This window comes from Hippopotamus amphibius, chromosome 13 (genome assembly GCF_030028045.1).
Source record: "Hippopotamus amphibius kiboko isolate mHipAmp2 chromosome 13, mHipAmp2.hap2, whole genome shotgun sequence".
Taxonomy (NCBI): Eukaryota; Metazoa; Chordata; class Mammalia; order Artiodactyla; family Hippopotamidae; genus Hippopotamus; species Hippopotamus amphibius.
Window position 1 is genome coordinate 36,862,549 of NC_080198.1, and position 27,465 is coordinate 36,890,013.

A 27,465-nucleotide genomic window follows, 5' to 3' on the forward strand; every position below is an offset into this window, starting at 1 on the left:
ACGTAAAATTATTTCTTTGGATACAACACCAAAAGCACAAGCAAGAAAAGCAAAAATTAATAACTGGGACTACATCAAACTAAAAAGCTTCTGCACAACAAACAAACAATCAACAAAATGGCCAGGTAACATTTGGAATAGGAGAAAATACAGCTGATCCTTGAACAACCTGGTGTTTAACATGGCATGTGCCAACCCTCCATGCAGTCGAAAATGTGCATATAACATACAGTCAACCCTCTGCATGTGCAGTTCCGCCATAGTGTGGCTCCTCCATATCCGTGGTTCCACATCCACAAATTCAATCATTCAAGGACTGTGTAATAGTATAGTATGTACTATTGAAAAAATCCACATATAAGTGGACTCTTGCAGTTCAAACCCACATTGTACAAGGGTCAACTATAAATGCAAACAATATATCTGATAGAGTTAAATCCAAAATATATAAGGAACTCATACAACTCAAATAGCAAAAAACAATCTGATTAAAAATCAGGTAGAGGATTGAACAGACATTTTTCCAAAGAAGACATACAAATGGCCACCATAAAAGGTACATATGAAGGGGAAGCTGGGATGAAGTGAGAGAGTAGCATAGACATATATATACTACCAACTGTAAGATAGATAGCTAGTGGGAAGTTGCTGTATAACAAAGGGAGATCAACTTGATGATGGGCGATGCCTTAGAGGGTTGGGACGGGGAAGGTGGGGGGGGAGTTGCGGGACAGAGGGGATATGGGGATATGTGTGTAAATACAGCTGATTCACTTTGGTGTACCTCATAAGCTGGTACAAGAGTGTAAAGCAATTATATTCCAATAAAGAGCTTAAAGAAAAAAGGTACATAAAGGGTGCTCAACATCACTAATCATCAGGAAAATGCAAATCAAAACCACAATGAAATATCATCTCACACCTGTTAGAATGGCTACCATCAAAAAGACAAGAGATTTAAAAAAAAAAAAAGACAAGCGATAACAAATGCTGACAAGGATGTGGAGAAGGAACTCTGGTGCACTGCTGATGAGAATGTAAACTGGTAGAATCACTATGGAAAATAATGACATTCCTCAAAAAATTGAGGAACTTGAACTACCATACAATCTAGCAATCCCACTGTTGGGTATATATCCAACGAAGATCAAATCACTATCTCAAAGATATCCCGTGTTCACTGCAACATTACTCACAATAGCCAAGACATGGAAACAACCTGTGTCCATAGACAGATGAATAAACAAAGAAAATGTGAGACAAATATAGATATATCTCACACAAACACAATGGAGTATTACTCAGCCATTAGAAAGAAGGAAATCTTACCATTTGAGACAACATGGATGGATCTTGAGGGCACTGTGCTAAGTGACGTAAGTCAGAAAGACAAACACTGTATGATCTCACTTACATGTGGAATCTTTAAAAAAAAAAAAAAAAAGCCAAACTCATAGGAATATAGAGTACAATAGTTGCCAGGGTCTGAGGAGTAGGAGAAATGGGGAGATGTTAGTCAAAGGGTTACAAACTTCCAGTTAAAAAATGAGTAAGTTTCAGGGATGTAATGTACAGCATGGTGACTATAGTTAAAAAATACTATATTGCATACTTAAAAATTGCTGTGAGAGTAGAGCTTTAATGTTTTCACCATGACAACAAAATGGTAATTATGTGAGGTAAAATATTTGTTAACTAACCTTATTATAGTAAACATTTCACAATATATATGTGTATCTAATCATCATACTGTACACCCTAAATTTACACAATGTTATCTATGAATTATATCTCAATAAGCTGGGAAACGGGGAAATGGAAGGTCTAGATGTGGTATGGGGTTGAAAACAAAAGGACTACTTGAAACTCTTTAAGAAAAACAGCCAAAACTCCACAGTTCTTCTTTGTTCTGCCCACAAAGTAGGACTAACATTCTTCTACCCCCACACTACCAGAAAAAGCACAGGGTCACTCCCTGGAGAGTTTGGACATGGCCGGTTCAGGATTCAGGGACCCACACTTTGCTGAAGATAAAGATGAACACCAAAGTATAAGAATAGATTCCAATACCTACTTCTACTGGGGTGGTGATGCAAATCAGACATGTAACACCCATATAACACCCATAGTTCATTAAGACATAGAACTTTTCAACCACCCTAAAAGTTCTCTCATGCCTCTTTCCAGACAATTCTCTCGCAGAAGCAATCACTATTCTGATTTGTATCACCATAAGTTTGTAATGTTGCTTGTTCTTTCATATAACCACCCAGAATGTAATCTTTTGTATCTGGCTCTTTTGTTCAACACAATATTTTTTAAATTCATCCATGTTGTTCTATCTCTACATTTTTATCTATTTTTACAAGGATCTCCTGTTTTTAAGTATGTAACATCCATAAGTATGCAAATCATTAGTCTACAGCTAAACAAATTTACGAAGAGTGTGTACCTATATGCCCACCACCCAGTAAATAAAATGTTAGTAGCATCCGAAAGCCACTCATGTCTCTTCCAGTCACTATTACACACACAGACACACAGCTTCAAACTGAATGCGATAAGAAAGGAAAATGGATGAACTGCTGCTACACACAACAATATCACAGATACACGCTTGATTTAAAAAGCCAGATATAAAAGCGGTTATCTAATCACTCTCTGACAAATATCACTAGCTATTAGTTATACCTGGTTCTATATTTTATGTACAGAAAACCATAACAGCATGAACTCTTACATCTGGCTTCTTTTGTAGAGTCAATCTGTGATATTCATCTGTATTATTTTATGTAGCAATAACATTCACTTTCCTTCTTGTGTCATATTCAGTTATCTGAATATATCATAATTTATTTGCCAATTCTACTGCTGATGAGCAGTTTGGTTTTTTCCAGTTCACAGCAATTATGAATAAAGGCGCTACTAAGATTTTACACACGTATTTTGCTGTTGGATTTACACCTCTGAGTAGACTTGCTGGATCATAAGGTTTGCGTACATTCAAGTTGGGTAAATAATGCCAAAGAGTTTTCCAAAGTGGTTAACCCATTTTCTCTTCCACCATCAGTGTATGGAAGTATCACTTGTTACACATCCTCATCAGCACTTGGTGTTGCCAGTGTTTTGAATTTTAGTCATTCTAGTGCTGTGTGGTGGTATCTCATTGTGGTTTTAATTTTCATTTCCCTGATGACCAAGACTAAATACCTTTCCACATGTTTATGAACCATCAGAATATTTGTTTTGTGAGGAGCTTATCTAAGCCTTTTGCCCATTTTTCTGCTGTCTTATTTTGTTTTATTGAGTTATAATTAACATACAACATTATATTAGTTTCAGGTACAGAGCACAGTGATTTCATATTTTTATACATTATAAAATAATCACCAAAATAAGTCAAGTTACCGTCCAACATCATAAAAAGTTGCTACAATATTACTGACTATATTCCCTACATGTACATTACATCCCCATGACTTATTTATTTTATAACAGGAAGTTTGCACCTCTCAATCCCCTTCACTTATTTCATCCGTCCCTCCACCGCCTCTTCTACGGGAACAATCAGTTTATTCTCTGTATCCATGAGTCTTTTCCTGTCTTTTGTTGATTTTTGTTTTGTTTTTTAGATTCCACACATGAGTAAAATCATACCATATTTGTTTTTCCTGTCTGATTTGCTTCTAACCTTGGGCTGTCTGTGCTTTTTTCTAGTTTCTTTAAACATACATTTTGACTAACTGAGATTTTCCTTGTATCATGAAGTAGGCGTGTATCACTATGAACTTCCCTCTTAGAACTTTTCGTCTTCATCCCACAGATTTTGGGTCATTGTGCTTCCATTTTCACTTGTCTCCAGGTATTTTTTTATTTCCCCTTTGACTTTCCAATGACCCACTGATTGTTTAGTAGCATGTTGTTTAGTCTCCATATGTTTGTGGGGTATTTTTTTTTCCAGTTTTCTTCTTACAGTTAATTTCTTATTTCATACCAGTAAATCAGAAAAGATGTTTGATAAATGCTGGAGACAGTGTGGAGAAAAGGAAATCCTCTTACACTACTGGTGGGAATGTAAGTTAGTGCAGCCACTATGGAGAATATAACTATGGAGCTTCCTCAAAAAACTAAAAATAGGACTTCCCTGGTGGCACAGTGCTTGAGAACCCACCTGCCAATGCAGGGGACATGGATTCAAGCCCTGGTCCAGGAAGATCCCATATGCTGTGGAGCAACTACTGAGCCACAGCTACTGAGCCTGCACTCTAGAGCCCACAAGCCACAGCTACTGAGCCTGCACTCTAGAGCCCACGAGCCACAACTACTGAAGCCCACGCACCTAGAGCCCACGCTCCACAGCAAGAGAAGCCACCGCACACCGCAACAAAGAGTAGCCCCCACTCGCCACAACCAGAGAAAGCCCGCGCAGAAACGAAGATCCAAGAGAGAGAATTAATTAATTAATTTTTTAAAAACTAAAAATAGAATTGTTATATGATCCAACAATGCCACTCCTGGGCATATATATGGAGAAAAACATAATTCAAAAAGATACATACACCCCTATGCTCACAGCAGCACTACTTAAGACAGCCAAAATATGGAAACAACCTAAATGTCCATTAACAGATGAATGGATAAAGAAGATGTAGTATACATATACAATGGCATATTACTCAGCCATACAAAAAGAATGAAATAATGTCAATTGCAGCTACATGGATGGATCTAGATATTATCATACTAAGCAAAGTAAGTCAGAAAGAGAAAGACAAATAACATGTGAATATAAGCCCTTTATTGAATACCTCTTTCACTCTGTGAATTCTCTTTTCCCTCTTAATGATATCTCTTGAATAACATCTTCATTTTAATAAAGTACAACTTATCAATAAAAGGTCTTTGTCTACCCCAAGGTCAAAAAGAATATTTTCCTACACTTCCTTCAAGGTGCATGATTGTTTTACATTTCATGTTTATATCTGCCATTCATCTGGAATTGAGTTTGCAGTATATGCTGTGAAGTCAGGTTCAAGATTCATTTGTTTCAATATTGATGAATACTATTTATTGACTAGGCCAGCATTTTTCATTCCAATCAGCCCAGCATTACCTATTATAAAGGACATCATTTCCCCACTGCACTGCAATACTAGCTTTTTCATGTATCACTGGATCATAAACATGATGGGCTTATTTCTGGAGCCTCTATTCTCTTTCATTATTCTTTGTCCCCAAACCACAATGTCTTAATTTATAATAGTCTCATTTTTTTAGCTCTGTATTGGAATATAATTGCTTTACACTCGAACCAGTTTTTGAGGTACACCAAAGTGAATCAGCTGTATTTATACATATATCCCCATACTCCCTCCCTCCCATGACCCCCACACACCCTTCCTGTCCTGGCCCTCTAAGGCATCACACATCATCAACTTGATCTCCCTTTGTTATACAGCAACTTCCCACTAGTTATCTATTTTACTTTTGGTAGTGTATATATGTCTATGCTACTCTCACTTCGTCCCAGTTTCCCCTTCGCCCCTACCCGAAACCTGGGTTCTCAAGTCCATTCTCTGCATCTGCATCTTTATTCTTGCCCTGTCACTGGGTTCATCAGTACCGTTTTTTTAGATTCCATATATATGAGTTAACATATGGTATTTGTTTTTCTCCTTCTGGCTTGCTTCACTCTGTATGACAGTCTCTAGGTCTGTCCCTCTCATTACAAATAACTCAATTTCATTCCTTTTTATAGCTGAGTAATATTCCATTGTATATATGTGCCACATCTTCTTTATCCATTCATCTGTTGATGCACATGGTTGCTTCCATGTCCTGGCTGTTGTAAATAGTGCTGCAGTGAACATTATGGTACATGTTTCTTTTTGGATTATGATTTTTCCTGGGTATATACCCAGTAGTGGGATTGCTAGGTCATATGGTAGTTCCATTTTTAGTTTTTTAAGGAACCTCCAAGCTGTTTTCCATAGTGGCTATACCAACTTACATTCCCACGAACAGTGCAGGAGGGTTCACTTTTCTCCACACCCTCTCCAGCATTTAACTGTTTGTAGATTTTTTGATGATGGTCATTCTGACTGGTGTGAGGTGATACCTCATTGTAGTTTGGATTTGCATTTCTCTAAAATTTGTGATGTTGAGCATCTTTTCATGTGCTTTTTAACTACCTGTGTGTCTTCTTTGGAGAAATGTCTATTTAGATCTTCTGCCCATTTTCTTGGATTGGGTTATTTGTTTTTTTAATATTGAGTTGCATGCACTGTTTGCATATTTTGGAGATTAATCCTTTGTCAGTTGCTTCGTTGGCAAGTACTTTCTCCCATTCTGAGAGCTGTCTTCTTGTCTTGTTTATGGTTTCTTTCGCTGTGGAAAAGCTTTTAAGTTTCATGAGGTCCCATTTGTTTATTTTTGATTTTATTTCCATTATTCTAGGAGGTGGGTTGAAAAGGATCTTGCTTTGATGTATGCCATAGAGTGCACTGCCTATGTTTTCCTCTAGGAGTTTTACAGAGTCTGGCCTTACATTTAGGTCTTTAATCCATTTTGAGTTTATTTTTGTGTATGTGTCAGGAAGTGTTCTAATTTCATTCTTTTACATGTAGCTGTCCAGTTTTCCCAGCACCACTTATTAGAGAGGCTGTCTTTTGTCCATTGTATATTCTTGCCTCCTTTGTCAAAGATAAGATGCTCATATGTGTTTATCTCTGGGCTTTCTATTCTGTTCCATTGATCTATATTTCTGTTTTTGTGCCAGTACCATACTGTCTTGATCACTGTAGCTTTGTAGTATAGTTTGAAGTCCAGAAACCTGATTCTGTGAGCTCCATCTTTCCTTCTCAAGAGTGCTTTGGCTATTGGGGGTCTTTTGTGTTTCCATACAAATCGTAAAATTTCTTGTTCTAGTTCTGTGGAAAATGCCATTGGTAATTTGATAGGGATTGCGTTGAATCTGTAAATTGCTTTGGGTAGTATAGTCATTTTCACAATGTTGATTCTTCCAGTCCAAGAACATGGTATGTGCCTCCATCTGTTTGTATCGTCTTTGATTTCTCTCATCAGTGTCTTAAAGTTTTCTGCATACAGGTCTTTTGCCTCCTTAGGCAGGTTTATTCCTAGGTATTTTATTCTTTTTGTTGCAGTGGCACATGGGAGTGTTTCTTTAGTTTCTGTTTCTGCTCTTTCCTTGTTAGTGTATAGGAATGCAAGAGATTTCTGTGTGTTAATTTTGTCCCCTGCTACTTTACTAAACTCATCAATTAGTGCTTGCAGTTTTCTGGTAGAATCTTTAGGGTTTTCTGTGTATAATATCATGTCATCTGCAAGGAGTGACAATTTTACTTCTTCTTTTCCATTTTGGATTCCTTTTATTTTGTTTTCTTCTCTGATTGCTGTGGCTAAAACTTCCAAAACTATGTTGAATGATAGTGGTGAGAGTGGGCACCGTTGTCTTGTTCCTGTCCTTAGAGGGAATGCTTTCAGTTTTTCACCATTGAGAATGATGTTGGCTGTTGGTTTGTCATATATGGCTTTCATTATGTTGAGGTAATTTCCTTCTATGCCCACTTTCTGGAGAGTTTTTATCATAAACGGATGTTGAAATTTGTCAAAAGCTTTTTCTGCATCTACTGAGATGATCATATGGTTTTTATCCTTCAGTTTGTTAATATGATGTATCCCAATGATTGATCTGTGTATGTTGAAGAATCCTTGCATTCCAGGGATAAACCTCACTTGATCATGGTGTGTGATCTTTTTAATGTGCTGTTGGATTCTGTTAGCTAGTATTTTGTTGAGGATTTTTGCATCTATATTCATCAGTGATACTGGCCTGTAATTTTCTTTTTTTGTGACAGCTTTGCCTGGTTTTGGTATCAGGTTGATGGTGGCCTTGTAGAATGAGTTTGGGAGTGTTCCTCCTTCTGCTATATTTTGGAAGAGTTTGAGAAGGATAGGTGTTAGCTCTTCTCTAAACGTTTGATAGAATTCGCCTGTGAAGCCATCTGGCCCTGGGCTTTTGTTTGTTGGGAGACTTTTAATCACAGTCTCAATTTCCGTGCTTGTGATTGGCCTGTTCATATGTTCTATTTCTTCCTGGTTCAGTCTTGGAAGATTGTACTTTTCTAAGAATGTATCCATTTCTTCCAGGTTATGCAATTTATTGGCATGTAGTTGCTTGTAGTAGTCCCTCATGATCTTTTGTATTTCTGCAGTGTTGGTTGTTATTTCTCCTTTTTCATTTCTACTTCTGTTGATTTGTGTCTTCTCCCTTTTTTCCTGATGAGTCTGGCTAATGGTTTATCAATTTTGTTTATCTTCTCAAAGAACCAGCTTTTAGTTATGTTGATCTCTGCTACTGTTTCCTTCATTTCTTTTCTGTTTATTTCTGATGTGATCTTTATGATTTCTTTCCTTCTGCTCACTTTGGGGTTTTCTGTTCTTCTCTCTCTGATTGTTTTAGGTGTAAGGTTAGGTTGTTTATTTGAGATTTTTCTTGTTTCTTGAGGTAGGATTGTATTGCTATAAACTTCCCTCTTAGAACTGCTTTTGCTGCGTCCCATAGGTTTTGGGTTGTTGTGTTTTTGTTGTCATTTGTTTCTAGGTATTTTCTTATTTCCTCTTTGATTTCTTCAGTGATTTCTTAGTTTTTAAATAACATACTGTTTAGCCTCCACGTGTCTGTATTTTTTAGTTTTTTTCCTGTAATTGATATCTAGTCTCATGGCATTGTGGTCAGAGAAGATGCTTGATCTGATTTCAGTTTTCTTGAATTTACCGAGGCTTGATTTGTGACCCAAGATGTGATCTATCCTGGAGAATGTTCCGTGTGCACTTGAGACGAAAGTGTATTCTGTAGGTTTTGGATGGAATGTCCTGCAAATATCAATTAAGTCGAGATGGTCTGATGTGTCGTTTAAAGCTTGTGTGTCCTGATTTATTTTCTGTTTGGGTGATCTGTCCATTGATGTAAGTGGGGTGTTAAAGTCTCCTACTATTATTGTGTTACTGTCGATTTTCCCTTTTATGGCTGTTAGCGTTTCCCTTATGGATTGAGGTGCTCCTATGTCGGGTGCATAGATATTGACAATTGTTATATCTTCTTCTTGGATTGATCCCTTGATCATTACGTAGTGTCCTTCCTTGTCTCTTGTAATAGTCTTTACCTTAAAGTCTAATTTGTCTGATATGAGTATTGCTACTCCAGCTTTCTTTTGACTTTTATTTGCATGGATTATCCTTTTCCATCCCCTAACTTTCAGTCTGTATGTGTCCCTAGGTCTGAAGTGGGTTTCTTGTAGACAGCATATAGAAAGGTCTTGTTTTTGTATCCATTCAGCCAGCCTGTGTCTTTTGGCTAGAGCATTTAATCCATTTACATTTAAGGTGATTACTGACATGTATGTTCCTATTAGCATATTCTTAATTGTTTTGGGTTTGTTTTTGTAGGTCTTTTCCTTCTCTTTGTGTTTACTGCCTAGAGGAGTTCCTTCAGAAATTGTTGTAAGACTGATCTGGTGGTGCTGAATTCTCTTAACTTTTCCTTGTCTGTAAAGCTTTTGATTTCTCCGTCGAATCTGAATGAAATTCTTGCTGGGTAGAGTATTCTTGGCTATAGGTTTTTCTCTTTCAGGACTTTAATTCTCTCCTGCCATTCCCTTCTGGCCTGCAGAGTTTCTGCAGAAAGATCAGCTGTTATCCTTATGGGTTTTCCCTTATATGTTATTCGTTGCTTTACTCTTGCTGCTTTTAATATTTTTTCTTTGTGTTTAATTTTCGTTAGTTTGATTAATATGTGCTTCTGTGTGTTTCTCCTTGGGTTTATTCTGTATGGGATTCTCTGCGCTTCTTTGATGTGACTATTTCCTTTCCATGTTGGGGAAATTTTCCACTATAATCTCTTCAAATGTTTTCTCAGACCCTTTCTTTTTTTCTTCTTCTTCTGGGATGCCTGTGATTTGAATGTTGGTGTGCTTAACATTGTCCTCGAGGTCTCTGAGACTGTCTTCCATTCTTTTTATTCTTTTTTCTTTTTCCTGCTCTGTGGCAGTTATTTTCTCCATTCTTTCTTCCAACTCACTTACCCGTTCTTCTGTCTCAGTTATTCTGCTGTTTATACCATCTAGACTATTTTTAATTTCAGTTATTGTGTTGTGCATTACTGTTTGTTTGCTCTTTAGTTCTTCTAAGTCCTTATTAACTGTTCCTTGTACTTTCTGTATTTTGTTATTGAGATTTTGGATCATCTTTACTATCATTACTCTGAATTCTTTTTCAGGCAATTTTCCTACTTCCTCTTCATTTATTTGGTCTTGTGGGTTTTTATCTTGCTCCTTTGTCTGCAAGGTGTTTCTTTGCTTTCTCATTTTGTCTAGTTTATAGCACTTGCGGTCTCCTTTCCCTGTGCTGCTTAGTAGTAATTCCTCTTGATTCTGTTCTCTGCCCCCTGTGGTGGGGTTGGTCCAGTGTCCTGAGTAGGCTTCCCGATGGGAGGGTCTGCTGCCTGCTTTCTGGTGTGTGGATCTGAGTCTTTTCCCTCTGATGGGCAGGACTGCGTCAGGTGGTGTGTTTTAGGGTATCTGTGAGCTTAATATGGCTTTAGGTAGTCTGTGTGCTGATGGGTGGGTTTGTGGTCCTGTCTTGTTTGTAGTTTGGTGTGAGGTATCCAGCACTGGCCGTTGCAGGCAGTCGGACGATGCTGGGTCTTAGACTCTGAAGGAGGCCTCTGTGAGAATTCTCTGAGGTTAATCTTCCCTGTGGCTGAAGACTCTGTAGTGGTCTGGCACCCCAGAGTCGCTGCTCCCTCCCTAGAGCCTCCAACTTGACTTCTGGTTGAGCAGTCCAGACTTCAGAGATTGCTTGTCCCGGCAATATAGGGGATTAAAAAAGACTGTCCAAGCCTCAGACTAATGGCAGAGTGCTGAGTCAAACAAATACTAAGTCAAGGAAACACATACATGCACATGACACACAAATACCGAACCCAATAGAACAAAACGCCAGTATGCAATCAGACAATCAAAGAGAAGAACCCCAGTATGCAATCAATCAAAGAGAAAACCAACAAAAATTCAAAACAAAACAAACAAACAACAAAACCACACACACACAAACACAGATCCAGGGAAATTTTGAATGCAAGGATCAAAAATAATAAAGAGCAAGAGAACAACCAGACAGACTGAAGATTTCCAAAACAAAATCAGACAATTATAATTAGAACTAAGATAAAGACAAAACCTAATAAGAAAAACAAAAGCAGTGTGTCATCTGGAGTATAAAGCAAGGAAACAGAGCAGACCAATAATACTGATTAAAAGTATATTAAGATAAACTAAAAAAGGATAGAAGACGGCAACAGAAGAGCATAGTATGACTGGAAATATGAAAAGAAAAAGAAAAATTAGAATTGTATAAAAGAGAAGAAAAGAAGGTAGGAGGGATAAAGTCAGGACTACAAAAAAACTTAAAAGCAGAAATACATAAAAAGGCTAAAAATAAAAATAGAAGAAAAAAATAGAATAAAAAAATATGTTATAAAACATGTAGATCCCTTAGGACTAAGATTGTAATCAAAAAAAAAAAAAAGAAAAAAGCTAGAACTGACCCCAGAATGGACCAGATCAATAGAGTTAATAATAATATTTCTGTTTCCTTGGGGTCTCAGCTGTAAGTGTTCTTCTACCCACCTTGGGCTTTTTGTATTACTCTGCGACCAGCAGAGCTTCCTTTATTGTTTGTAAGTGCCAGTGTGTGGGGAGAGAGCGGGTACAACAGTGGTTCCTTCCCTGGCAGTGAGTGAGCAGAAGCGCCCTGCCTGGGTCATGGGAGTCTGGGCAGCAGTGGCGGTGCCTACTGCAGAGGGAAGCCAGCGGCTCAGGCCAAGAGAGACAGAGAGTGAGAGAGAGACTACAACCGCGGCTCCTCCCCTCTGCGTATGACTCCACAGTAGCACCCTGTCTAGGTCGCGGGAGCCTGGGTGGCAGTGGCAGTGTCTATTGCAGAGGGAAGCCAGCAGCTCAGGCCAAAAGAGAACAGTCTCATCTTTAGATCTCAGTGGGAAATCTTTCAATATTTCACGACTGAATACGATGTTTGCTGTAGGCTTTTAGATATCCTTCATCAGATTAAGAAAATTCCTGTCTATTCTTATTTTGCTAAGAGTTTTTTATCATGAAGGGGTTTTTATTTATACTTCTGTTTTAAGAAAATTATTAAAATGAGTCCTGCACTAGAGCTCCCTTTCCAGGAAAGTGTACTCCAAACTTATATGGTTGCTGGGTCATAGTAGGTTGCACTTACTCCCATACCCATCTGAACAGTAACTGGATCAGAGCTCTACTTCCATGTGTACTATCTCCATTCCCACAGAGAGATGCCCACATCTACTCTGTCATATAATTTGAGGTGGCTTCTAGTCATTCTGAACTGCTATCAATTTTGGTATATCAATTTTGGTATCAATTTTGTTTTTGTCAATGCTCTGATTTTGTATGATACTCCCATAACTGTATTTTTTCCATGTATCTTGCTGATTTGAGTGCATAATTTTGAAGAATGTGACATTTTTTAATAATGCATAAATATCACAGCAGAAATACCCAAATATGTCACAGAAAAAGATAGTCAAGCCAAACTTCATTTGAGCATATTTACTGCCTTGTTTTAATTAAAACTGATCATGACTGGCCAATCAGACAGAAAAATACAAATGAACTGATTACCATTCAAGTCTATTCAAATGCAGATAATCAGGAGTGAAATATTATCTATTTGACTGTCAGAAAGCAAAAATAATCATTTGACATCAGTATGTAAAAATCATGTTCTCACAGCTAAAAATAGTTATTTAATTGTTCCTATTAGATTAGAGACAAAATAGCTCCTCCTTTATGCTGAACATAGATCAGGAATGATTTTAGAGCAGTGTTTCATAATGTAACTAACTATGGCTTCAAAATGACTGCTTATAAGCTAGTACTACAAAATAAATATATATCCTAATAGGATTAAGATGGCAGAGTAGGAGGACATGTGCTCACTCCCTCTTGCAAGAGCACCAGAATTACAACTAAATGCTGAACAATCATCGATAGAAAGACACTGGAACTCACCAAAAAAGACACCCCACATCCAGAGACAAAGGAGAAGCCTCAATGAGACGGTAGGAGGGGTGCAATCGCATTAAAATCAAATCCCATAAATGCTGGGTGGGTGACTCACAAGCTGGAGAACAGTTATACCACAGAATTCCACCCACTAAAGTGAGGGTTCTGAGCCCCACATCAGGCTTCCTAACCTGGGGATCCAGCAACGGGAGGAGGAATCCCCAGAGAATCAGACTTTGAAAGCCAGCGAGATTTGATTGCAGGACCTCCACAGAACTGGGGGAAACATAGTCGCCACTCTTGGAGGACACACAAAAAGGTGTGCTCACCAGGACCCAGGGGAAGGAGCAGTGACCCCATAGGCGACTGAACCAGATCTACCTGCTGGTGTTGGAGGGTTGCCTGTAGAGGTGGGGGGCAGCTGTGGCTCACCGAGGAGACAGGGGCAGTGGCAGCAGGGGTTCTGGGAAGTGCTCATTGGCGTGAACCCTCCCAGAATCCACCATTAGCCCCACCAAAGAGCCTGTAAGCGCCAGTGCTAAGTAGCCTCAGGCCAAACAAAGAGTGAACACAGCCCCACCCATTAGCAGACAAGCAGATTAAAGTTTTACTGAGCTCTGCCCACCAAATCGGATTAAAGTCTTACTGAGCTCTGCCCACCCAGCCCTACCCACCATCAGTCCCTCCCATCAGAAAGCACGCACAAGCCTCCTAGATAGCTTCCTCCACAAGAGGGCAGACAGCAGTATCAAACAGTATCAGCAGTATTTCGTCTTGTGGAACTGAAAACCACAGCCACAGAAAGATAGAGAAAATGAAAAAGCAGAGGACTTTGTACCAGATGAAGGGACAGGATAAAACCCCAGAAACCCTTCCAGAAAAAGAATTCAGAATAATGATGGTGAAGATGATCCAGGACTTTGAAAAAAGACTGGATGCAAAGATCGAAAAGTTTACCAAAGACCTAGAAGAATTAAAGAACAAACAAACAGAGATATGCAACACAATAACTGAAATGAAAAATACACTAGAAGGAACCAATAGCAGATTAACTGAGGCATGAGGGCGAATAAGTGACCTGGAAGACAGAATGGTGAAAATCACTGATGAGGAAAAGAATAAGAAAAAAAGAATGAAAAGAACTGAAGACAGCCTAAGAAACCTCTGGGACAATGTTAAACGCACCAACATTTGCATTATAGGGGTCCCAGAAGGAGAAGAGAGAGAGAAAGGACCTGAGAAAATATTGGAAGAGATTATAGTTGAAAACTTCCCTAACATGGGAAAGGAAATAGCTACCCAAGTCCAGGAAGCACAGAGAGTCCCAGGCAGGATAAACCCAAGGAGAAACACGCCAAGACATGCAGTAGTCAAATTGACAAAAATTAAAGACAGAGAAAAGTTATTAAAAGCAACAAGGGAAAAATGACAAAGAACATACAAGGGAACTCCTATCAGGTTAACAGCTGATTTCTCAGCAGAAACTCTGCAAGCCAGAAGGGAGTGGCACGATATATTTCAAGTGATGAAAGGGAAGAATCTACAACCAAGAATACTCTACCCAGCAGGGATCTCATTCAGATTCAATGGAGAAATCAAAAGCTTCACAGACAAGCAACAGCTAAGAGAATTCAGCACCACCAAACCAGCCCTACAACAAATGCTAAAGGAACTTCTCTAAGTAGGAAACATGAGAGAAGAAAAGGACCTACAAAAACAAAACCAAAACAATTAAGAAAATGGTAATAGGAACACACATATCCATAATTACCTTGAATGTAAATGGACTAAATGCCTCAACCAAGACACACACTGGCTAAATGGATACAAAAACAAGTCCCATATATATGCTGTCTACAAGAGACCCACTTCAGACCTAGGGACACATACAGACGGAAAGTGAGGGGATGGAAAAAGATATTCCATGCAAATGAAAATCAAAAGAAAGCTGGAGTAGCGATACTCAGATAAAATCGACTTTAAAATAAAAAATGTTACAAGAGACAAGAAAGGATATTACACAAAGATCAAGGGATCCATCCAAGAAGAGGAGATAACAATTATAAATATATATGCACCCAATATAGGAGCACCTCAATACATAAGGCAAATGCTAACAACTATGAAAGAGGAAATGCAAGGCAGAAACAGAGACACAGATGTAGAGAACAAACACATGGACACCAAGTGGGGAAAGCGGGGAGGGTTGGGGGGTAATGAATTGGGAGATTGGGATACCAAATTGTACACTCTAAATATATGCTGTTTATTGTCTGTTAAAAAAAAAGAAAGAAAGAAAGAAAGTAGTGATGGTTGCACAATGTTGTGACTATGCTAAAACACCACTGAACTGTATACTTTAAAATGGTTAAAATTTCAAAAAAATGAAAAATTAAAAATAAAATAAATAAATAAATGTATATCATAACTACCAAAAATGATCACTATTTGTATGTTATAATTTATACATCCACTTACCTTCACATTTTTCAAGAATCTGGACTGTTTCTCCTATTTCTAAGACCAATCCTTGAGGGACAGATCCTCGAAAACTGCATATCACTAGAAAAACAAGGATAAACATGTCAATTAGCATTTTTAAATACTGAGACAGAGTCAGTGTCACTGAAATTAAGCACTAAATTTTCTTAAGTATATACTCTCCCTTCTAATTCATTTTTCAAATACGTAAGCCCCTTTCAACCTAATCTATATCTGGAAAGGTAATAGTAAATAGTTCAGAACACTGAAGTATACTTTGGCAAAATCACTGTTACTCAGTGGTGCGTGCATGCGTGCATGTGTGTGAAAACATTTCTGTAAACAGTGTCTCTCTCTCTCCCCCTCAGCATAACTTGTGTTCACTTGTTCTTTTGCAGCAAGTATGTATCAATTAAGAAAAAAATGAACATTGGAAGCTCCTTATCTACTATAAACACACAAATAGATATTTTTAAAAGGATCACCAAATAATTATGATGTTTTGAAAAACAGAATCCCCATAATAAAAATAAAAATTAATGAAATAAAAAGCAAATGTACAGCAGAGAAAATCTATAGATACTCAACAAAATCCCACATACTTTTATTTTTAGAAAACTGATAAAATGATAAAATTGGTGACAAAAATTTGCATAATACAAAGACCCAAGAATAGCATTGTCAATCTTAAAGGACGTATACTATAATATATCAAGCCTTATAATCTAAAGTTGGTTCTTTGAAAACACACTGAAAGATACCTAGGCAAGACTGATCAAAAAAAAGAGAGAGAGAAAAGGTACAAATTATCAGTATCGGCAATAAAGACATTAATGTATTGATGTATAAAAAGATATCAGATGAAACTTTACAACAAAAATTTGAATATTTAGAATAAATAAATCTGTAGACAGATCAACTTTACAAAAACTGACAGAGCAGTTAAAAACTTGAACAGTCCTGTATCTATTAAACAAAAGTGAATCTGTAATTAAAATCTTCCCACAAATGAAATACCAAGTCCTGACCACTCTACCAGTGAATTTGTCCAAACATTTGGAGAAGAAACACCAACCACAAATAAATCCCACCAGAGAATAGGGAAAAGAGTATTTATTTTGAACTCAGCATGAAAATAAAAGCTGACAAAGACATTATAAGAAAGGAAAGGCCAATCTGTCTCATGAACATAGACAGAAGATTTTTTTAAAAAATAAAAAGCAAATCAGGAATTCCCTGGCAGTCCAGTGGTTAGGACTCAGCACTTTCACTGCCATGGGCACAGGTTTGATCCCTGGGCAGGGAACTAAGATCCCGCAAGCCATGTGCTACAGAATAAATACACACATACATACATACACACATAAATACAAAAATAAATACATAAATAAATGAATAGAAAATCATATCCAACTATATATAAAAAGAATAACCATGACCAACTTGGGTTTATTCCAGAGCACAACCGGTTTAACATTAAAAAATCAACAAAGGGAAAAAAATCATATGATCATATCCATAAAGGCAAAAGAGACATTTGATAAAATTCAATATCTAATCTACTCGTGACTAAAATTCTTAATAAACTTAAGAATAGAAAGGAACTTCCTTAATATGATGAGGGTTACGTACAATGTGTCTACAGCAAACATCATATATATTGGTGAAATACTCAACATTTTATCACTAAGGTTAACAGTAAGAAGAGGATATCCACTACCATTTCTATTCAACATTACACTGAAGGGCGACCCTGTGCAAATAAAGTAGAAAAAGAAATAAAAGGTAAAACGATTAGAAACAAAGAAGTAAAAGTGTCATTATCTACAGGTCTGATTATGTAAAAAATCCAAAAGAACCTAGACATAAGCCAATACAGAAAATATGTGAATGTGTAGCAAGATTACTAGATACAAGATTAATTTTTTTAAGTCTATACAGGAACAATTAGAAAATGAATTGTTTTAGAAATACACAACTTATAATAGCATCAAAAATGTCAAGTAACTATAAATAAATCTAAAAGACATATGGAAGAACTCTATACAGAAAACTATAAGACATTAGATATAGTAAAAGTCTAATAAATGAAGGTATACATCCTACTCATGAATTCCAAGACTCAACAATATAAAGATACAGATTTAGGGACTTCCCTGGTGGTCCATGGTTAAAAATCTGCCTTTCAATTCAGGGAACGCAGGTTTGATCCCTGGTCAGGGAACTAAGATCCCACATGCCATGGGGCAACTAAGCCTGTGCACTGCAACTACTAAGCCCGTGCACCTCAACTAGAGAGCCCACATGCCACAAACTACAGAGCCTATGCACTCTGGAGCCCACACGCCACAATTACAGAGCCCACATGCTCTGAAGTCCGCACACCACCACTAGAGAGCCTGCACACTACAACCAGAGAGAAGCCCTCGCACCACAGTGAAAGATCCTGCATGCCGCACCAAAGATCCAACACAGTGAAAAATAAATAAAATAATACAATAAAATATTTTTTAAAAGATACAGATTTTCCCCAAATTGATCATTAGATTCTATGCAATTTCAACCAAAATCCCAATAGATATCTTGTGGAAATCAATAAACTGATTCCACAACGTGCATAAAAATGCAAAAGATGAAACAGAGGAACATATACTACTTAATATCAGCCTATCTACTGTTCTTTAGGGTTTTTTTAACTTTTTATTTTTGCAATAAACTGCATATATTTAGAGTGTACATTTTGGTATCCCAATCTCCCACTTCATCCCCCCCCCCAACCCTTCCCGCTTTCCCCACTTGGTGTCCTTATGTTTGTTCTCTACATCTGTGTCTCTGTTTCTGCCTTGCAAAACGGTTGATTTGTACCATTTTTCTGTAGTCCACTTATATGTGTTAATATACGATATTTGTTTTTCTCTTTCTGACTCACTTCACTCTGTATGACAGTCTCTAAGTCCATCCATGTCTCTAAATATGTCCCAGTTTCACTGCTTTTTTACAGCCGAGTAATATCCCATTGTATATATGTACCACATCTTCTTTACCCATTCATCTGTTGATGGACATTTAGGTTGCTTCCATGTCCTGGCTATTGTAAATAGTGCTGTAATGAACAATGGAGTGCATGTGTCTTTTTTTTTTTTTTTTTTTTGGGGGGGGGGGTACACCAGGTTCAATCATCTGTTTTTATACATATATCCCCGTATTCCCTCCCTTCCTTGACTCCCCCCCCTCGAGTCCCCACCACCCTCCCCGCCCCAGTCCTCTAAGGCATCTTCCATTCTCGAGTTGGACTCCCTTTGTTATACAACAACTTCCCACCGACTATTTTACAGTTGGTAGTATATATATGTCTGTGCTACTCTCTCACTTCATCTCAGTTTCCCCTTCACCCCCCGCCCCCTCCCATACCTCGAGTTCTCGAGTCCATTCTCTGTATCTGCATCCTTGTTCTTGTCACTGAGTTCATCACTACCATTTTTAGATTCCGTATATGTGAGTTAGCATACAATATTTGTCCTTCTCTTTCTGACTTACTTCACTCTGTATGACAGATTGTAGTTCTATACACCTCATTACATATAGCTCCATCTCATCCCTTTTTATAGTTGAGTAATATTCCATTGTATATATATGCCACATCTTCTGTATCCATTCATTTGTTGATGGGCTTTTAGGTTGCTTCCATGTCCTGGCTATTGTAAACAGTGCTCCAATAAACATTATGGTACAAGTTTCTTTTGGGATTATGGTTTTCTTTGGGTATATGCCCAGGAGTGGGATTACTAGATCATATGGTAGTTCTATTTGCAGTTTTTTAAGGAACCTCCAAATTGTTTTCCATAGTGGCTGTACCAACTTACAGTCCCACCAACAGTACAGGAGAGTTCCCTTTTCTCCACACCCTCTCCAACATTTGTGGTTTCCAGATTTTGTGATGATGGCCATTCTGATTGGTGTGAGGTGATACCTCATTGTGGCTTTGACTTGCATTTCTCTGATGATGAGTCATGTTGAGCATCTTCTCATGTGTTTGTTGGCCATCTGTATGTCTTCTTTGGAGAAATGTCTGTTTAGGTCTTCTGCCCATTTATGGATTGGGTTATTTGCTTTTTGGGTATTAAGCTTCATGAGCTGCTTGTATATTTTGGAGGTTAATCCTTTGTCCCTTGTTTCATAGGCAATTATTTTTTTCCATTCTGAGGGTTGCCTTCTTGTCTTGTTCATGGTTTCTTTTGCTGTGCAAAAGCTTTTAAGTTTCATGAGGTCCCATTTGTTGATTCTTGATTTTATTTCCATGATTCTAGGAGGTGGGTCCAAAAGGATCTTGCTTTGATGGATGTCATAGAGTGTTCTGCCTATGTTTTCCTCTAGGAGTTTTATACTGTCTGGCCTTACATGTAGGTCTTTAATCCATTTGGAATTTATTTTTGTGTATGGTGTTAGGAAGTGTTCTAATTTCATTCTTTTACATGTTGCTGTCCAATTTTCCCAGCACCACTTATTGAAGAGGCTGTCTTTTCCTCCATTGTATACTCGTGCCTCCTTTGTCAAAGATGCGGTGCCCATATGTGTTTGGGCTTACTTCTGAGTTCTCTATTCTATTCCATTGATCGTCCTTTCTATTTTTGTGCCAGTACCATACTGTCTTGATCACTATGGCCTTGCAGTATAGTTTGAAGTCAGGAAGCCTGATTCCACCAACTCCATTTTTCCTTCTCAAGATTGCTTTGGCTATTCGGGGTCTTTTCCGTTTCCATACAAATCTAGTTCTGTGAAAAATGCCATTGGTAATTTGATCGGGATTGCATTGAATCTGTAAATTGCTTTGGGTAGTACAGTCATTTTCACGATGTTGATTCTTCCAATCCAGGAACATGGTATGTCCCTCCATCTGTTTGTGTCGTCTTTGATTTCTTTCATCAATGTCTTAAGGTTTTCTGCATACAGATCTTTTGCCTCCTTAGGCAGGTTTATTCCTAGGTATTTTATTCTTTTGTTGCAATGGTGAATGGGAGAGTTTCCTTAATTTCTCTTTCTGCTCTTCCGTTGTTAGTGTATAGGAATGCAAGAGATTGCTGTGCATTAGTTTTGTATCCCGCTACTTTACTAAACTCATCAATTAGTGCTAGCAGTTTTCTGGTAGAGTCTTTAGGGTTTTCTATATATAATACCATGTCATCTGCAAAGAGTGACAATTTTACTTCTTCTTTTCCAATTTGGATTCCTTTTATTTCTTTTTCTTCTCTGATTGCTGTGGCTAAAACTTCCAAAACTATGTTGAATAATAGTGGTGAGAGTGGACACCCCTGTCTTGTTCCTGTTCTTAGAGGGAATTCTTCCAGTTTTTCCCCGTTGAGAATGATGTTGGCTTTTGGTTTCTCATATATGGCTTTTATTATGTTGAGGTAATTTCCTTCTATGCCCATTTTCTGGAGAGCTTTTGTCATAAATGGATGTTGAACTTTCTCAAAAGCTTTTTCTGCATCTATTGAAATGATCATATGGTTTTTATCCTTCAATTTGTTGATATGATGTATCACGTTGATTGATTTGCGTATATTGAAGAATCCTTGCATCCCAGGGATAAACCCCACTTGATCATGGTGTATGATTTTTTTAATGTGCTGTTGGAGTCTGTTAGCCAGTATTTTGTTGAGGATTTTTGCATCTGTATTCATCAGTGATATTGGTCTGTAGTTTTCTTTTTTTGTGACATCTTTGCCTGGTTTTGGTATCAGGGTGATGGTAGCCCTCGTAGAATGAGTTTGGGAGTGTTCCGCCTTCTGCAATATTTTGGAAGAGTTTGAGAAGGATAGGTGTTAACTCTTCTCGAAATGTTTGATAGAATTCACCCGTGAACCCATCTGGTCCTGGGCTTTTGTGTGTTGGGAAATTTTTAATCACTGCCTCAATTTCTGTACTTGTGATTGGTCTGTTCATATGTTCTATTTCTTCCTGGTTCAGTCTTGGAAGATTGTATTTTTCTAAGAATGTATCCATTTCTTCCAGGTTATCCAATTGATTGGCATGTAGTTGCTTGTAGTAGTCTCTCATGATGTTTTGTATTTCTGAGGTGTCCGTTGTTACTTCTCCTTTTTCATTTCTAATTCTGTTGATTTGCATCTTCTCCCTTTTTTTCTTGATGAGTCTGGCTAATGGTTTATCAATTTTGTTAATCTTCTCAAAGAACCAGCTTTTAGTTTTATTTATTTTTCTTATGGTTTCTTTCCTTTCTTTTTCATTTATTTCTGATCTGATCTTTATGATTTCTTTCCTTCGCATGTGTCTTTTTGAATTATGGTGTTCTCTGGGTATATGCCCAGCAGTGGGATTACTGGGTCATATGGTAGTTCCATTTTTAGTTTTGCAAGGAACCTCCATACTGTTCTCCATAGTGGCTGTATCAATTTACATTCCCACCAGCAATGTAGAGCGTTACCTTTTCTCCACACCCTCTCCAGCATTTACTGTTTGTAGATTTTCTGATGATGGCCATTCTAACCAGTGTGAGGTGATACCTCATTGTAGTTTTGATTTGCATTTCTCTATTAAATAGTGATGTTGAGCAGCTTTTCATGTGCCTCTTGGCCATCCGTATGTCTTCTTTGGAGAAATGCCTATTTAGGTCTCCTGCCCATTTTTGATGGGGTTGTTTGTTTTTTTGATATTGAGCTGGATAAACTTTATACATTTTGGAGATTAATCCTTTGTCTGTTGATTCATTTCCAAATATTTTTTCCCATTCTGAGGGTTGTCTTTCTGTCTTGCTTATAGTTTCCTTTGCTGTGCAGATGCTTTGAAGTTTCATTAGGTCCCACTTATTTATTTTTGTTTTTATTTCCATTATTCTAGGGGGTGGATCAGAAAAGATCTTGCTGTTATTCACGTCGAAGAGTGTTCTTCCTATGTTTTCCTCTAGGAGTTTTATACTGTCTGGCCTTACATTTAGGTCTTTAATCCATTTGGAGTTTAGTTTTGTGTATGATGTTAGGAAGTGTTCTAATTTCATTCTTTTACATGTAGCTGTCCAGTTTTCCCAGCACCACTTATTGAAAAGGCTGCCTTTTCTCCATTGTATATCCTTGCCTCCTTTGTCATAGATGAGGTGACCGTAGTTTATCTCTGGGCTTTCAATCCTGTTCCATTGATCTATATTTCTGTTTTTGTGCCAGGACCATACTGTCTTGATCACTGTAGCCTTGTAGTATAGCCTGAAGTCAGGAAGCCTGATTCCATCAACTCCATCTTTCCTTCTCAAGATTGCTTTGGCTATTGGGGGTCTTGTATGTTTCCATACAAATCGTAAAATTTCTTGTTCTAGTTCTGTGAAAAATGCCATTGGTAATTTGATAGGGATTGCGTTGAATCTGTAAATTGCTTTGGGTAGTATAGTCATTTTCACAATGTTGATTCTTCCAATCCAAGAACATGGTATGTCCCTCCATCTGTTTATGTCATCTTTGATTTCTTTCATTAGTGTCTTCTAGTTTTCTGAGTACAGGTCTATTACCTCCTTGGTTAGGTTTATTCCTAGGTATTTTATTCTTTTTGTTGCAATGGTGAATGGGATTGTTTTCTTAATTTCTCTTTCTGATCTTTCATTGTTGGTGTATAGAAATGCAAGAGATTTCTGTGTGTTCATTTTGTATCCTGCAACTTTAGCAAATACACTGATTAGCTCAAGTAGTTTTCTGGTGGCATCTTTAGGATTTTCTATGTACAGTTTCATGTCATCTGCAAACAGTGACAGTTTTGCTTCTTCTTTTCCAATTTGGATTCCTTTGATTTCTTTTTCTTCTCTGATTGCTGTGGCAAGGACTTCCAAAACTATGTTGAATAGCAGTGGCGAGAGTAGACATGCCTGTCTTGTTCCTGATCTTAGAGGGAATGTTTCCAGTTTTTCACCATTGAGAATGATGTTTGCTGTGCGTTTGTCATATATGGCCTTTATTATGTTGAGATAGATTCCCTCTATGCCCACCTTCTGGAGAGTTTTTAATCATAAATGGATGTTGAATTTTGTCAAAAGCTTTTTCTGCATGTATTGAGATGATCATGTGGTTTTTATCCTTCAGTTTGTTAATATGGTGTATCACATTGATTGATTTGTGTATACTGAAGAATCCTTGCAAATGCAAAAGATGAAATAGAGGAACATATACTACCTAATATCAGCCTATCCATTGTTAAAGAAAAAAAAAAAACCCAAGTCCTAAAATTATGTGTGTGTGTGTGAACAGTGAACAGCATGAGTCTATTTGTATGTGTACCTATATGTGTATATATTTAATCTCTACTGAAGACATCAAATTTGCTTCCTGGTTACTAAAGACAACGTTTGTGTTCCCTCCAAATTCCTATGTTAAAACCTAATCCCCAATGTGATGGTATCTGGAAGTGGGGCCTGTGAGAGGTAATTAGGTCATGAAAGTGAATCCTTCATGTATGGGATTAGTGCACTTATAAATCAAGACCTCAGAGAGATCCCTCTCCCCCCCTTTCACCATGTGAGGACACAGAAGTTGACAGTCTGCAGCCCTGACAAGGGAGAACGTCTCCAAACCTGACCATGCTAGCACCCTGATTTTAAGACTTTTCAGCCTCCAGAACTACAAGAAATAAATGTCTGTTATTTAAGCTACCCAGTCTATAATATTTTTGTTAAAATACTTTGAACAGGACTGAGACACTGGTGACTAGTATGCTCTTATTAGAGTATTTGGTTATATTTATAAATAGTAGTAGCATTACCCATCTTCTGCAAATGTTTTAATTTTTTTTCCCAATTTTTTAAGCTCTTTATTGGAATATAATTGCTTTACACTGTTGTGCCAGTTTTTCTGTACAAGAAAGTGAATCAGCTGTATTTATACATATATCCCCATATCCCCTCCCTCCCGCAACTCCTTCCCACCCTCCCTATCCTAGCCCTCTAACTCATCACCCATCATCGAGTTGATCTCCCTGTGTGTTATGCAGCAGCTTCCCACTAGCTATCTATTTTACATTTGGTAGTGTATATATGTCAATGTAACTCTCTTACTTCATCCTGGCTTGCCCTTTGCTCCAACCCCCACCCCCAACCCCGTGTCCTCAAGTCTGTTCTCTACATCTGCATCTTTATTCTTCTGCAAATGTTTTAAATTCCCAATGGAAAACAAAATTCTGAACAAACGCAAATAACAAAGCAGTCAGACCAATTTCTACCATTTAATGCCATATAGATTTGGAAAATGTTAAGAAACAGTAAGTGCTCAACAGCATCCTCCTTTAAGTACCAAGTGGGGAAAAAATGGTCTTCCCTAGGATTTACTGGGTTGAATCCTTCATTACAGTGGAGAAAAAAATCGTTCCAGAGTCTCTCAAATTCTTGCAGGCACCCACATGTTAACAATGAGACAGCTGTCCTAAGGTCAAAAGTATGTGATCTCTGAGCAATGGCTTATAGTAAAACTACAATGAACTGCATGAGCATTGAAGAATTTAACATCACCAGATTTTCTATGTACTCCCTAACAAATGCTTTATCGAGACCCTTGCTATTATTTCAATCTCCAAAGCATTCATCACCCCTGCCTTCCTAACCTTTGTCACTAATTGATAAGAACATTTAAAATTACCAACAGCTTTCATTGTTTGAAATTGGGTGTTTCATGCATATTCAGAGAACCTATATAACCTTTTCATTTTAATAACTATCTTCATTCAAGACTGGCTTTCAAATGATTTTTTTAATTTCATTTGAAAATGATTTTTTTAATTAATGTATAAGTAGAAAAGAAAAAAAATTGTATTTGTTAGAAAAGCAAGAGGCTCAAAAGAAAGTAGATCTTTCTCCCTATAATCATGGATCTGCTTTCAGGTCTATACTCTATTTGCAGGAATATCACAAAGAATAAACCTATTAGTTATAGATTATTGCACTCTATCCTCCTATGTGTCTGTCAGGTACATTAGAAGTTACTGGTCAGTATGAGCTTCAAGATTTTAAAAAGAATAGATACATGTATATGTATAACTGAATCACTTTGCTGTACAACTGAAACTAACACATTGTTAATCAACTACACTCCAATATAAAATAAAATTTTTTAAATAAAAAATTTTTTAAAAGAAAGAAAAAATAATCTCAACCTACAAAGAATTTATCATTTTTTTGGTGGTGGCAGGGGGAGTGTGAGATGAGAGGGAAAAAATGCATGATCCATATGATGTTGCAAGATTTGTTTGCCCCTGAGATCCACTTTCTACCCTCCTCCACCCCGCTCTATGTCCCAGAGAGCCTGCCCTCATGGGCAGCATCAACAGCCTCCTCCTTGCCCGATGGCTGGCTGGGTAAAGCCGGTGGAGAACACTGTCAGATGTTGGAGGACAGGCGGACAGTAAGGCTGAGATGTTTACTCCTGCAGTGTGCTGGGGGTTGGCTGCATCCCTCTGCTGAAGGCCACGGCTCCTGTGAGTTTCCGTAACTGTTCCCTCACCTGCCCCTTCAGTCCTAGTGGTGGAACAAGCTGCTGGGGAACCGTACCCTATTCATTTCCCTAGCTCCTGCTGCACCGTCAGAAGCAGTCCCTTTATTAAACCCTGTTCAGATTACCCTGTTTGATTGTACACTCTCTTTCCTGCCCAGATCCTGACAGATAAATACAAAATTATGATAACAGCAGCTCTTTGCAGCTTCCAAACCTTTTCTTTACCTTTTGAATTCAAGCTCTCCTGGACTCCTACAATGGCCTCTTAAGTGATCGCTCACACCCACCAGTGCCCCTTCTCAGACCATTCTCCAAGGAAAACAAAAAACAAAAACAAAACAACTATGCCATTTACCATTATTCTTTCAGTTTTGTGTCATCTTAATCCCCAAGTAATTAAGAATTCATCAGTGGAAAAATAAGATTGAAGACATTTGAAAAACAACATGTGAACAGAGACAGAAATACTAATTTTTTAAATTTTACAGATATTCAGCTTGAAATTTTTTATACTATGTTAAGTAGAAAATGATTGTAAACAGTATTTATACCATGATTCCATTTTTTTTGTGGAATATACAAATAAAGTGGTTACAGCTAGGTTATATTTTTATTTGCCTCTTGTTCTGCTTACACCTATTTTGTCTACAGTGTATACATACTTCTTCAATATGTCTACCTTTACATACATATATATGTACACACACACACAAGCACTCATGAGGGAAAGCTTAATATTGGCTAGATGATGAAAGAAGAGTCAAAAGATACATTCAGAAGCAAATCCACCATACAATCTTGTATTGTTGTACCAGCCCATCCATATAATATTACAAAATCAAATCTCTTCTGATTTCAAAAATGGCTCATCATGGCAATAGACTCATAGTCCAAACTGACTTTGTATCAGTGTGGCTCAGAGAAAAATACCTACCTCTTTCCACTCAATTATTTCTCCTACCAACTCAAACAAAAGATACTCACTACAAGAACTGTATTCCAGGACTGATCCATATTATTCTGCCTCCTTTACTATTAAATTAGTTTTCTTCTTTCTAATTGTCTACATAGATATTTAATTTATTATATACCAGTTTCATAAATATAAAGAATGTATTTCTGGAACATTATTCTATTCCAAATATCAATCATTCTTATTCCAACGTCCCACTTTCAACTGCTATTACCTCACATGGTAAAGGTAAGTACCTCCCCCCATTACTCTTTTAAGACTTAGTTCCTATGTTTCTTCTTACAGACAAACTAGAGAAAATGATTACAAAATTCAATGAAAGGTACTGGTGGCATTTTGACGACTGCATCAAACCTATAAACTGGTTTGAACAAGTAATGGATTTTACTACATGTAAAACTTTTTAGAT

The 27,465-nt window shown here is 37.5% G+C and overlaps 1 protein-coding gene across 1 annotated transcript in view; it reads right to left on the reverse strand.

Annotated features, from left to right (window-relative positions):
* Positions 1-27,465, reverse strand: part of DOCK3 (dedicator of cytokinesis 3) — a 432,492-nt gene that overhangs the window by 373,524 nt on the left and 31,503 nt on the right. Inside the window, exon 2 of the mRNA XM_057706148.1 lies at positions 15,606-15,689. Coding sequence (XP_057562131.1) covers positions 15,606-15,689 — 84 coding nt within the window. The remainder of the gene's footprint in view (positions 1-15,605; positions 15,690-27,465) is intronic.